This window comes from Crocodylus siamensis, chromosome 5 (assembly GCF_052110815.1).
Source record: "Crocodylus siamensis isolate JL-2025a chromosome 5, ASM5211081v1, whole genome shotgun sequence".
Lineage (NCBI taxonomy): Eukaryota > Metazoa > Chordata > Crocodylia > Crocodylidae > Crocodylus > Crocodylus siamensis.
Genome location: NC_143399.1, coordinates 152,784,786 through 152,798,796, shown reverse-complemented (window position 1 = coordinate 152,798,796; position 14,011 = coordinate 152,784,786). Strand labels below are relative to the sequence as shown.

The window sequence follows — 14,011 nt, the reverse complement described above, 5'->3', positions numbered from 1 at the left end:
TTAAAGAACAAACGAATGAACAAAAAGATGTGGTCTCCACTCTGAATTGATTACAATTTAATTTCATGTTTGACCCAATAAAAATATAATGCAAAAATAGGGAGAGGTTAGGGTGATGTTTACAACAATAAACACCCACCATAATATGCATTCATATTACATTATTTACATCATTACAAATTATATACAGGAGAGACTCATTCACAGTAAATGGAAGAAAGCAAGCAAATTACCTTATTTTGAAAACTAGAAAAATAATTTAGCAAACATAGCAACAAAAAAAGCAGCAGCAGCCTATATAACATATTGCAAATTATCTGCGTTCATACGTCTGGCAAATACCATTTACTTAAATCATTTTGAGACTACATTTTTGAAACTACTGTATTTTGTAAAAATAGTGAAAATTGAATCATAGGGGCCCCTAGTCCCCACCTGTCATCTGTTACATCTTTGTGAAAAAGTGAAGACCAGTATTTAGAATAATTTAATTATGAGATCAATATGGTACTTTAGAAAGTTAAGAAATAAGAAGTCCTATACTGGGTCAGAACAGTGGTCCATCTAGCCCAGCATCCTGTCTCTGACGGTTGCAGCAGTGGATGCCTTGGAGAGAGAGTAATGAACTGGACTGGATCCATCTATAGTGATCTATCCTCATTCATTACCCTTCTTGACATCCAACATTACTGGTTTAGACATGCCCGAGTAAAGATCACCAAACATTCTGTTCAACAGCTATTAATATAGCTATCATTCATTAATTTGTCCAGACCCTTTTAAAACCTGGCTATGCTATGCTATGCTATCTGCCTCTACCATCTCCTGTGGCAATGAATTCACAAGTTATCTATCCACTGTGTAAAAAATATAGTACTCTCACTTCTCAGGGTAAACCTGTCTCCTACTAACTTCAGGAGGTGCCCCTGAATTCTAATATTCTGGGACTTAGTGAATAACAGTTTCCTGTTCACTTTGTCCACACCATTCATAATTTTATAGACCTCTATCCTATTCTCTCTGTCTTCTTTCCTAACTAAAGAGTCCTAGCCTTTATAGTCTCTCCTGGTACACCAACTGCTCCATACCCCTAATCATTTTCATTGCCCTTCTCTGTACCTTTCTCCATTCTACTACATCTTTTTTGAGATGCGGAGACTAGAACTGTAGTCAAAATGTGGGTGCACCATAGATACTGCCTAATAGCTCATTAATGTTCTCCACTTTATTTTTAAGTTCCTTTCTTAATGATGCCCATATAGTTCATATAGTTAGCAGTAGAAAAAGGATTTTTATGACATGCTATACTGTATCACACTCAGAATTTCAAGGATGTAAATGACTTGTTTTAAAATTCTTATTAGTTTTTGTTTTCTTAGTTTATTAAACTATTTATGTGCAACTTCTGAATTACATGGAAAGTCAATAATGTAGTACAAAAATCACGTTTGCAAGGCAACATAATTTATACCTAAAGAATTATGAACAAAATTACCACATATCCAATAAACCTGAACAACAACATATTTTCCATTAAATAAAATCAAGAATACATATCCAACTGTCTTAATATCAAACCAGTTGGTATACATCAGGCTTGTCCAACATATGGCCCACAGGCCGCCATGCAGCCCACCAAGCCATTTTCTGAGGCCTGAGGTCCCTGGCTCAGGACAGGCAGGTGGGGGAGGAGGGGAGCTGCTCACCCCTGCACGGCCGGGCTCACGTAAACTCCCACGTCACGTGAGCTGGGTCCTGCCGCCACCCTGAGGGTTGTGCGGCATGGGGCTGCCCTGGCCGTGCCTGACGGGATGAGCTGGGGACAGTGCCCGTTTTTACTTGCCTCTGGCTTGGCCCCTTGCCCCTGGCATCCCGCCCACCTCCCGGGACCCGCTGGGCCCAGCAGCTGCAGGGCAGGCAGGAATGGGGCACGACGCCCAGCACAGGTAGTCAGCAGGGCAGCCCCAGGGGGGCTCCAGCAGACGGGGCCCTGGTATGACCTCTGTGGGGTAAGGCAGTGGAAGCCAGTGTCCACCGACCCCAGCGTTTGGGGCTCGCAGTACTGAGGCCGCCAGGGCCATGTGTGCAGGCGGCCGAGCACCGTAGTGAGCGGGGCTGTGGTGCAGTGGCTGCCTTGCTCAGGCCCCCCTCAGCCAGCACTGGCTTGTGGGGCTGCACTGCTCGGGGGCAGAGGAGGGATTGTTGCTCCCTGTGGCTGGGCTGGGCACTGCTGTCCTGCCACAGAGGCCCCCTGGAAGGCGCAGGCAGCCATTTGCTTTCACCGCAGGGAAGCACAGAGGAGCGGAGCGGCCAGTGTTCCTCCGAGGCCTTCCCCCTCCAGGAGCCACCCTGGGCAGAACAGGCCTGAGACCCTGCCAGGCTGGGAACCGGCTTTGCTCCTGCTGTTCCATTGTCCCCCATCTCACACATTGGTTGGGCCCCAGCCATGCCTGCCTGAGCGCTGCCAAGACTTTGGGCAGCAGTGCTGCTGGTGTGGGCAAGGCCTGGGGAATCAGTGGCATAGGCAGCCCTTTGACCTGCATGAGAGCACTGGTTACATTGGTTTGGTCACATATTTTAACACGGCTGTCAAATATCTTCTGGGGCTGCCTTCAAACGGTGGTAGTAGCAGGCAGAAGGGGGGCCCCAGGTGTTGGGATGGCTGGTCCAGGACATCATTTGCTGTAGTTTGTCACTGGCTGAGCACAGGTGGGGTTTATGCCAGCTATGCCTTATTTCAGGTTTGTCCAACACACAGCCCGCAGGGTGACAAAAGAAGAATATGGCTCGCCGGCCCACTGGGTGATAAAAGGTTCACGATCCGGCTCCATATTCAAAAAGGTTGGACACCCCTGGTATACATCCTATTGGTAATGCATTGCTTAATATTATAAGCCCTCAGTTTCAAGGCCACCAGAGTTTCCAAATATCATTACATAGGCTATGTAGAGACAGGCAAAAAGCCCGAAGACAAATTGATTCAATCTGGCAGGTTAGTCTAAAATGAGTAGATTGAACCAATAAGCAAGTGAACAGACATTCACTTTTAATTCTGGAAAAGCAGTTGTATGCCTGCAGTAACTTAGGCCAGAAACCAGGGGATGCTAGAGGACACCTCCCTGTTTGGCTGGAGCAGACAGCTTAGGCCAAAGCTAGCCCACCCACCTGGTAAGGAGGAGTTTGTGAGGGAGGTGCAAAGCATTGTGGGATGCTGAGGGACTATGAATTAACTTGAATCTGGAGGGGATCTGGGACAGAAGTTTGATAAATCTATTTAATGTAAAATCAGTTAAGTCTGATGCTACATCCATCAGGTTATCTTAAACTGGTTTCAGCCATTTTGAGAACAGTTTATGTGCACTGAACTTCTGTTGAGTTAGAAGGCACAGATAGAAGAGCAGCTCCCCAATGTAACTCATGGCACTTCACAGGAAATACCATGAGTTACAATGATCCCCCAGACCCAACAGGCATTTGCTGTTGGGTCCCAGGGGTTAAGAGATCCTGTTTAGAGTGGCTGTGAGTCTGCAATTGCTGTCCCCTAACAACACCCTTCTAGCCTGGGCACCGTTTTCAGAATGGGAGGGGGAAAAGGGAAAGAAGGGACCTTATTGCGGGGGTTGCCCAGCTCATTGGAGGGTGGGGCAGGTGGTTTGAAGCTCCCCTCATGTACAATCCACCCACCCCACCCTCCAGCATTAGCTGAAGAAACCCAGACCACAATCCCTATGCTCCCCTCTCCCCACTTCCATTCTGAAGACAGCCCTGGGAGCAAGGCTGAGCTGTCTCAGTTCAGCCCTGCTCTCAGTGCACAGACATAAGAGGGTGCTCTGTTTTGGAGCATCTTCACCTGAATCCTCATGCAATGAGGGCTCAGACTGCTGTGGAATTGGGCCCTTTGAAAGTGTACTTGTGTTTGGTCACAGCTGTAGAGCACTTTCAGGGGCCAGATTGGGTGAAAGTTATCACTTCTGTCTGTGCCTACAGATTTAAACTGGTTTCCAATCACTTATATTGGTTTATGTGTAATTTCTACCCCTAGCCATAATGTTCTGTGAGTAACAGGCTGTGGGTCTCACTTCACATAGTGAGGGATACAATAAAACTGAAAATTTTATTCTCTTAATCTTCTGTGACCTTCCAGATCTTAGCAAAGCTAAGACTGACTGGAACTTCAGCTGTATATTTTAGATCTTAAGCAGTGAAGCACTGTTCCTAGATAATGAGTCAGATCCCTGGGTGAAGTGCAACCACATTCCATGGACACATTTCCACAGCAAAATCTACTCAGTCAGACTTGTGTAAGTACTCTTTCATCTTCACAAAAGTGAGAATTGTGATAACTGGTTTCTGAGTCTAGCATGCCAAAGATTTTGCTGCCTCATGCAGTTTCCCACAGCATAAAAATGAAATACATAACTTTATTAGGCCTCTGTTAATGCATTATAGTTACAACCATGAATATTTACATGATCTTAACTTTCACTTTTAGATATACACGGATCTGTATATACATTCTGACCATCCACAGTGGAATGAACATCATCTTAATTGCTATGAAGTCTAAGAGCACACAGACACTGACTGGATTATCTTTCTACATTTCCCCTTGAGTGGGGAGTGTTGCTTGTTTTATAGAGCAGAATATGACAATAACAGAAACAATAGATCACATAATACAAGAGGAAAAAAAAACAAACTAATACTTGAATTCATCTTTTCCAGTGAACACATTTTTCCTCCTATTGCATCATGTGACCTAATTGTTCTGTTACTGTCATATTTTCTCTTGTAAAAAGACGACACTTACCTTGACTGAAATTGTATTTCCCTGTATTATATAAGCACATATTAGTTTTGCAATTCTGGAACGTTCATTTACTATGGTGTTTATGTTTTTAATGAGGATATTGACTACAAAAATAATAAGGTGCCCTTCACTAAAACAAGTATGACAGCCTTCTGTCAAGGCTCATGGCAAAGAAAACAGTAAGCAATTGTTATGTAACTGGAATGAAAAACTGATTACTTTTAGAGCACTTGCTTAAGTAAAGAAAAATTGCATTGCTTTAGACAACTATCACACAGCTAGTGAAAAATTCTAGTTCCCCACTTTCTTCTGCCATTTCTATAGCTGTCACTTCCCATCATCAATTTCAGAATACTAAAAAAGGCTGTTAAAATATATTGCTGAATCTATTACATTAAGGCTTGATACCATCACTCACTCTCAACCTCAACTCCCATACAATTCAGCCTGCTACAAACAGTCCCATTGTAACCACCCCTTATTCCACCCACCCTGCCCCCTTCTTCATCCTTACCCCACCCCCCATCCCATGCTCCAAAACTGCACAGCTTCCCATGCACTTCTCCTTGCTTGGTGACAAGTTTATTTTTTTCTTGTTGCAGTGAGCCCACTGCTTGGGGATGATTAAGTCTGGGGACGCCATTAACCCACACTTAACAACACATGGATTAATGGTGTCCCCAGGCTTAATCAGGGTAATAAAGCTACAGTTTCAAACCATGTGGCAGTCTGCATGGAGGGGCAGGACTGCCATGACGCCTCAGCTGATCAGAGGTGTGGGGGGACCCTGCCATGCTTAACCCACAAAATGGCAGCTGACCCCAGGATCTGCCTGTGAAATCAGGCTACCTGCCTCCTCAAATTTGGTAGACCCAAAGCTATGAATGCCTGAGAACAACAGGTCATAATGCCTTTTCAGCTTAAACCATAGCAGAACAAATGCATCAGTGATTATATATGGTATATGCGTCTTTGCCTTGAACTTCTCTAGCTGATTTTTTAAAATCTTCACTTAAATGCCAAAATTAAAATCCATACCTTCCCTTGACATCGTTCATAAGATGCTGCAAGTCAACCTCTTGCTTTCTCAGATTTCCAAATGAAGATTGACTTTCTACTAAGCCTTTTCCGCCAGCACCCAATTTGACATTTCCAAATGAGGCTTCAAGATTTCCTCTGACACAATCTTCAAACTTCCCCTCATATTTCACAAAGTCAGACTCCACAATTACTTGAAAAAATAAACAAACAATATTAATATAGACTTGAAAACATCAGATCATAAAACAGCAACAGGATTATATTGAAAAACACCCCCCAGAAATCTATGGGAAAAAATAAAGGGCTAAACAGTCGCATAAGAGTTTATGGGCCAGGATGATTTGTTCCATCTTTTCACCATATTTGTTCTACTGGTTTTTCATTTCCCACTTTGTCATTTTTTTAAAATGTAGCGGTTTAAGTTCTCAGTTCAAATCCTCGGAGACCTTTTTCCTTCCCCACAAGGAATTATTATGGAGCAAAAATTGCCTGTATTCAGATTTTTCCATATCTTGGTTTTTCTCCTTTCTATCCTGATCCAAAGCCCACTGACACCAACAGATATCCCATTGATTTAAACAGATTTTGACCCCAGGGCCTATAACAAAAATGTAACACACTGTGTTACAAATTCAGAACGGGGACTGTTACCTACAAGGTTATGAGCTCAGATTGCTCTTAGGCCCATATTGCTGGTTGATGTTGAACAGTCAGCTGCCTATTTACTGGCCTCATCCACACTATCACCTTTCCCAATAAGCAGCTAGCCATGATGGAACTTGAGAGAGGAACAAGTAGGGAAACACAAATACAGAGAAGGAGCAGATGCTTTTTCCATACTGAGCAATATAAAACATCTGGGCACTATCAACAGAAAGACTTCCACTGTTGCTACCACCAATGGAACTCTATTAATACACGAAAGCATTGACTAAATCTCTTGCTAGTTTCAGTTCAGTCCAAAGGACCAAAACAGCTGGTAAAACGAACTCCCTCATGTACAACCGCAGCTGGACTTGGAGTCAGTTGATCAATATTGGCCTCTTTATGAACTTGCATTGTTGCTATTGTCAGAACTGTACTGATTTCCAGGGTTTAGGAGCCTCAAAAATACTGCCACATCTTCTGAAGAGTGTCCAGAGGTATAAAGAGATAAATCAAGGATTAAGAGATAAGCAGCCGAACTAAACAAATAAGCACAGGCTGAGTTGTACCTGCCTGCCCAATTCCCCCCCTCCCATTACTACTGCCAGGCCCCTCTGCAAGGGGGTAAGTACCATAATCTATAAATTAGTTTTTGATATCGGGTGCCACTCAATTCACAAAAGTTATGGATGGGTGTTTCAAGTCCAATGAGGAGTGCCTCAAGTCCAAAAAAGTTGAGAACCACTAATCTATAAAAGGTGCAAATCTACTCTGTCTCCCAAACTGCAAATCACACAAACAAGTAATATATTCAATACATGCTTTGTAAAAGCTCAGACAGCCCTCAAAACCAGGTGTGTATACCCTACAGCCCTCAAGCTGGATCTGGCCTGTGGAGCCTTTAGAGCTGTGGATTTGGCAGCATTCAGCTTCAGGGGGCCCTGCCTGCATCACAACACAGCCAGATGCTGTGAGCTTTGGTAGAGGAGCAGTTCTTTCTGTGCCACATTGGGCTGCATGGGCTGCAGTGGAGGGAGGCTCTCCACGTGTCATGCAACATCGTGGTGGCAGGGAGAACGGCAGGCCATGTCCTAGTGCCCACCTATCTCCTACTCAAAACCAATCTGTTTGTCATTCCCCTAAAAGGTGAACAGTAGCCTGAAGCAAGAGCTATGGGACGCATGTTATAATATTTGTGGAGGGGCAAAGAGCAATAGCTATACAATTCACAGTGCATTCACCTGGAGTGCTCTATGATTTCACAGTATAATCATGCGCTGGGACTCCTGACAGCTGCTCTAAATGAGATCTTCAGAATGTCAAGCCATAAAAGATATGGCTTAATAACACTGCCATTCGGAATCTCCAGCGTTCAATCACACTGCTCCCCCTGGAGAAGATGCGTCACCTTTTAACTAACGTTTCATTAGCACTATTTTTGCCAAGTGACAAAGCAAGTGTAGAAAGCCATGAAATTTTTTTAAAAGGTTGAATATTTTAAACCAAGAGTCAGCCCTCAAATACCACGACAAAAGAAGTAATAGAACAGATTGTAGCTTGCATTCTTTTTATCTTCCATTATGCTTTATAAGTATAGTATTACCTGGTTTTATAGGTTTATCTTCTGCAAGTAGATCACTCAATGTGACCGTCAAGAAGTGATAGTTTGCTTTCTGCCAGCACCAGAATTTCTTCCTCTTTGTTACTAGGCTCAGAAGCTGCAATTTGTCTGAATCATTCAAACGGGATACAGGGATCAAATCACCCCCACAGTCAGTCTCTCGCACAAAATTCTTTGTTGCTTTTGCAAACATCTTGGGAAATCAAGTACCTGAAAGAACAAATTGTCTTTTAAAATAAAATAGGAAAGTATCATTAACATTTTCCTTTTTTGGGAGTTCACAGTTTTGGGGCATTAACCAAGGAATGATCAGTATAATAGCTCTATCTTCTTGTTCAAGGCTCTCTCTACCTAAATCAGTATTCTACTGCATTTACTCTAAGGTTTATCTAAAAGGAAAATTGACATTATAAGGAAAATGCTGAAAATGACTGTAAATAGGGTGGTATTAAATGCATAGTATTAAAGAAGTTCAAGAAAATATTTTTTAATCTCCTTCATATTTTGTAATTTCAAAATGGAACATGATTTTTTTCAATTGACAGTTTTCCTTTAAATCCCCCAGTAGCCACTGAAGCATTCAGGTAGTGTCTTATCTGCCCATTTCTTTTCTTTGAAGCAGCACATACACTTATTCTTCATTAATTACCTGTCCTGCTCCACACACATATTAGATTTGTTAATTATAGATACAGACCAAGATAATGGAGGAGATACTTCAAAGTGAGAACAGATAATGAAGGGAGCTGAAGAGTGAGTATTGACTGAAAAGAGAAGGAAAAGAAAAACACTGAGGACACAGCACTCAGGCTTCATTATCAATAGGGAGGAAGAAGAAAATATTTTTATAGATAGAAACCTGGCTTTCTGTTCGCTCTCCCTATACCACATTTCAGTTAAAACGGCGTTCACTGGTTGATACTCAGGTATCTTCCCATGGAACTCATATGACTTACCGCCAATTCTCTATGTGAGCAAAGTTAGCAAAAGACATTTTAGTATTACCCAAAATGAAAAGTGTTTTGTTTTAATAAAGGTAAAGTCACACAACATTTTATCTAAAAGGATCTCAGCACTTCTATAAATTGCCATGAACTCTGAGCATAATCCAATATGCAATAGGAATATTTTCTTTTGACTTCACCAATTGTTAAATTGTTTTCTTAGCTCTAAATTCTGATTCCTGAACTTTGCCCTGTAATCCAGTGAGAAAGAAGAAAAAGTCTGCATACAGGCAAATATGAGGCACATTTTAACAGCCAAATTGTCCCGGCTTCCATTTATATCTGAAAAGTTGAGTTTCTCATAGAATTTGGCAAAGATGACACTGGAACTACCTTGATGATTGCTTTGTAGTGGGAAAAAAAATCTCACTCTGCTTCTGAAAGTGCAATAATCACCAAGAAACAGTCTTTTCTTTCAGCACATAGACACACTCTTCTTGGGTCTGCACTATTGTTTACCCATATGAACTCAGTCCTGCAATGGGATCTGAATGGGCAGACCTTTCCCTTTACAAGGAGGCCAGCTGTCTTCAAAGGTGCTGAGGAGGGCCCACAAGCCACATGGACTTAATTTCTGAAACTGAATCTACCAGAAAACAAAGTTACATTAGTTTACAGCACCCTCACCTGTTAGAAATTTCAGTCACTAAAATTCATTCACTGATCTTAGAAGAGGAATCTGTAACATTTTTCCATTAAGATTAGTTTTTGCTGCATGATGCTTTTGGTCTTGTTTTCTCAGTCTAAATTTTAATCGTGTTGTTGTTAAAAGTATAATTGTCTTCTTAAGCTTGGCTGTGAAGCAGCCAAATAATACTATGCATCTTTCACACGGATTTCCATTCATACAGAATTGAACATCTTGATTCATAATAGTGCCACTATGTGCTGCTTGCATTTCCTAAAAACACACAGTATGTAAAGGGGAATACAGCAGGAGGGAGGAGAAAACAATTAAGGAAGTACTCTAAAACCATTCAAATCTGTATATTGTGTGCAACACCAGTGATCACTGATCATACACAATCTTGGTGTGTATGCAAGCAGGGCCCCAAGCGTTAAGAAAACATTCTCTTTCAATTTCCTTGCTTTGGAGGTTTAAGTTAGAGTAGGGCATAGCTTGGCAGAACTAGAGGGAGAACTGTTCCCTTTGTCAAAAGTGGAAGTAAAAGGGCATGGAGGAAGAATATTTTCCTTGCTTAATTAGCAAGGAAAGCTAAACCTTTAAAGTGAGTTTCCATCAAGGATATGGGAAGTTATATTTAAAAGTAACAGCACTAAAAGACAGAGGAAAAACATAGTTTATCTATGGAAACCCTGTCATTATTTAGCTGAGTAACCACATCTCACTGAGCTTCAAAACAGCTGTATAAGTTTGTGGCAGTTCCACAAATTTTCTTTTTATTCCTTTTTCTGTTTTTAGAAATAGTACCTTGGTCACCCATTCAAGAACAGGAACTCAACAGGAACACCTCACATGGAGTTAAAATCTGCTCACTCTAACAAGTCTCTTATTTTGGGACAGTGAAACAGGAACTTTTATGCAGTTGCCCAATACAGTGCATGCAAAGCTGCATCATAAAATTATTTAAAAAACAAAACAAAAATAAAGTTCTGTTTCGACTTAAGCAGAAGATTACTTGAAATGCTTGGCAGCACAGCCAGGGAGCATAGAAGATGAGAACATTATTACTTATCAATTGCCTAAACATATTTTAAGTAAATGTTTTAAAGGACATCCTTTGTGAGCCAAATGAGTCTGAACAGTAGCTTGGCAATCAGAAGAGCTGCTGGACATTAAATTTAGTCTGTAGCAGAGGAAACATATTTGAATTTTAATGGGGCTTGAGTTTATACTGAACTATACTGAGACACATAAAGAAAAGAAGTAATGCCAAGTAATACAGATACTTTACTAGGCTTTTAGAGCAAAATTTGAAACCCATTTCATTACTTTTTGAAATAGCTGATATGGATTTTAAAAAAATGTAAGGTAATGCATGAATGTTAGCAGCTACATACATGCAATTAAATTTAAAAGAGCTACAGTTTTATGTAGCTCTAAGTCTGGAAACACATGCATGTCATTTAGTACTGAAAAGAAAATTGTTTCAAATCCTGATGAACCAAAACCGTTCCCTCATCCAAGGGCTTATCTACCCACAAATGGCTTATTAGAGCAGTAACTCCCATCCAAGGTGGATGAAGGTTACAGCAATACACAGAAAGGAAATCAAGCAGCACTGGTAGGAAGTATATATAATTATTTTGATTTAAAAAAAACAAATCACTGCCCTAACGGAGAGTCACACAGATACAAAACCCATGTATGGGTCAGGCTGTAAGACAAGAATGTCTACTCACAGGGGCAGAGCCATAGGATGTGCAGTAGCATGGCTGCACTCCCCTTTCAGAATAAAAAAGCCCCCAGGGTGTTATCTAAAATTCTTAAAGCATGTAAGAATCCCCTGCCTTCCCTTCTGTGCTCAGAGGCAGGTCCCCTTCACTCCTCTCTTCTCCTCCTCCCCTTTCAACCCCCACCTTTTCCCACTGTCCCAGGGACGGCAGAAGCTGCAAAGCTGTTCCTACCTACTCCAGCCACATTATGTAGGGACAAGCTCAGCTAAGAACAGAGACAGCAGCAGAGGCAAGGGGCAGAGTGGTCCCCTCTTCCTGTGCCTGCTCCTGGGGGGGGGGGGGGAGGAGACTGCTGTCCTTGTCCCAGCTGAGCTCAGTCCCCTTGTAGCCTGGGGGGGAGTGTGCAGGAGGGGCTTTGAAGCTTCCCTGCCTAGGGAAAAAGCAGCAGGTGTGAGATGGGGAAAGGGGAGGGAAGAGGATGTACTTCTGAGCAGGAAGCAGGGGGATGGGGGGACATGACTCTTACCTCCTTTGGTGACTTAAAAAAAATTCTCCCTAGGCTCCAGCATCACGGTCTCCCCACACCCAGGGCAGCAAGGGGCGGGGGGCTGGGAGCAAAGTGCCCTCTGCATGGATGGTTGCTCCTGCATCCCCCCCTTTGCCAAATCCTGGATCCACACCAGGCACACACGCATCTAATGGCATAAGCCCTGCAGGTGACTGCCATCAGCTTGAAGCAACCAGTATGGTTTTAGTGACACAGATACAAACCAGCTGAAGGCGACCAAACAGCAGCCACAGGTGAAGTCACAGGAAGGCAACCTGAACTGCTCTTCAAGCTCCGGCTTCTAATCAAACCCAGCTGAGCACCTTATGACTGACAGAAACAGATGGGTCTAGGTCAGGGGCAGGCAATTATTTTGGGCAGAGGGCTGCTTACTGAGTTTGGCAAGCCATCGTGGGCTGCATGACAGGCAGCCAGAGGCAGATTAATATTAATTTTCTACATTTTTTTAGGGGCCCCGTGGGCCGGACAGAATGGCCTAGTGGGCCACATCCAGCCTGCCTTTTGCCAACCCTTGGTCTAGGACGAGCCACAGGCCAGCTCCTTCCAGACAGCCCCCGTGCCCTGCGCCTCCCTGACCCACCACAGTCTACGCCGCACGCCAAAACCACGGCACGGGGGAAAGGCAGGCAGGAAGTGGCCCACGTGGAGGTGTTGGTGGCAGGATGCCTGCACGCGGGCGAAGGCGATGCCTACGGCAAAGGGGAATGGGGAGGGAGGCCAGGCCCACGTGTGTCACCTGCATGGTCACGAATGTCGCGCACACGCAACATGCCCCACACAAGTGGGCTCGGGGTGACTGGCCATGGCGAGTGGGCGCGCTCCCTGGGCGGGCAGGGCAGGGCCGCACCAGCCTACTCACAGCCCCGCTGCGTGTCGACGCCCGCGAGGATGCTGCGGTCGGGCGGGGCCGGGCTGGGCCTCTTGTGCGCGGCGGGGCGGGGCCTGCGCGGGCGTAGCGGCCGGAGCAGCCTCAGAGCAGGCCTGGCCGCGCCCCGCTCCCTCCTCCCCCGCCTGCCCGCCCACCGGCCCGGCCCCTCCTCTCCCGCCTGCCGGCCCACCGGCCTGCCTCGGCGGGCCTGGCCCACCCCGAGAAAAGCTGCGCCACCCCTGCCTTCGGCACCGCGCGGGTTAGCCCTGACCCATCGCCGCGGGGCCCCGCGCGCCCCAGGGAGAGCGAGGGGCCGGGGCGGTCAAGGAGCAGCTTGCGAAGATCCGCCGGAGACGTCCACGCGGCTGTGACGGTCCCGGGAGCGCGCAGGGAAGGAGAGGCCACGAACTCGCTCCCTTTCCAGACCGAGGCTTGCTGGAAGAGATGTTAGGCTCATAGGAAAGCAGGGCTGGAAGCGGACCTCGTCAAGGTCATCAGCCCTTGCTCAAGGCAGAATCATTCCTGATAAAGCCAGCCCTGCCCCGCGTTTATCTAACCTGCTTTTGAAAGTTTCTGAGGAGGGAGACTCCACGAGCTCCCCAGCCAGCCTGTTCCAGAGCCTGAGCACCCTCTGCCTCCAAACTTTCCTCATAATCGGACCAAGCCTAGTCCTATGCTTGCCTGGCAAGGGAAACACCATGACCACTGAGGTGGTCCGCCTAGTCACACATGGGGAAAACCACGCTTTTGGCACAGGGGATAGTACCTGCAAAGTAATGTATAGTAAACCTCCCACTTAGCTGCTGGAGTGGGAAGGTCTTGGTTTTATGCCCACTTTACGGGAAGGGGAGACTCCGCCCGAGCTTGCCTTATGGCTGAGGGCAGGCGAAACTCGGGGGCATCTGAACCCCAAGCATCCAGGCTTGGGCCTGCAAGTAGGATGTCCGTCAAAATTTTGGAAACATCTGAAGCCCCAGATGGGGTTGGAGGATGTTTGCCGGTAGTAGGGCCACTTAAGGTTCTGGACTGACTTACGGATTTGGAAGTTGTTTTGGCTAATTTGGCTTGGAATATGGAAAATTAAAAAGATAAATCT

General features: G+C 44.8%; 1 protein-coding gene across 7 annotated transcripts in view; it reads right to left on the bottom strand.

Moving 5' to 3' along the window:
• Positions 1 to 13,062, bottom strand: part of GSDME (gasdermin E) — a 36,622-nt gene extending 23,560 nt beyond the window's left edge. The window contains exons 1-4 of one of the 7 annotated variants that reach the window (XM_090046746.1): positions 12,784 to 13,061; positions 12,251 to 12,356; positions 8,100 to 8,327; positions 5,849 to 6,041 (exon numbers count right to left, since the gene is read on the bottom strand). In XM_090046746.1, the coding sequence (XP_089902872.1) occupies positions 5,849 to 6,041; positions 8,100 to 8,310 (404 nt within the window). In that variant the 5' untranslated portion in view covers positions 8,311 to 8,327; positions 12,251 to 12,356; positions 12,784 to 13,061. Of the gene's footprint in view, positions 1 to 5,848; positions 6,042 to 8,099; positions 8,328 to 9,454; positions 9,608 to 12,250; positions 12,357 to 12,783 lie in introns of those variants that run through there. The other 6 variants (XM_090046748.1, XM_090046751.1, XM_090046745.1 and 3 more) reach the window with 6 other exon arrangements.
• Between the last annotated feature and the right edge of the window lie 949 nt (positions 13,063 to 14,011).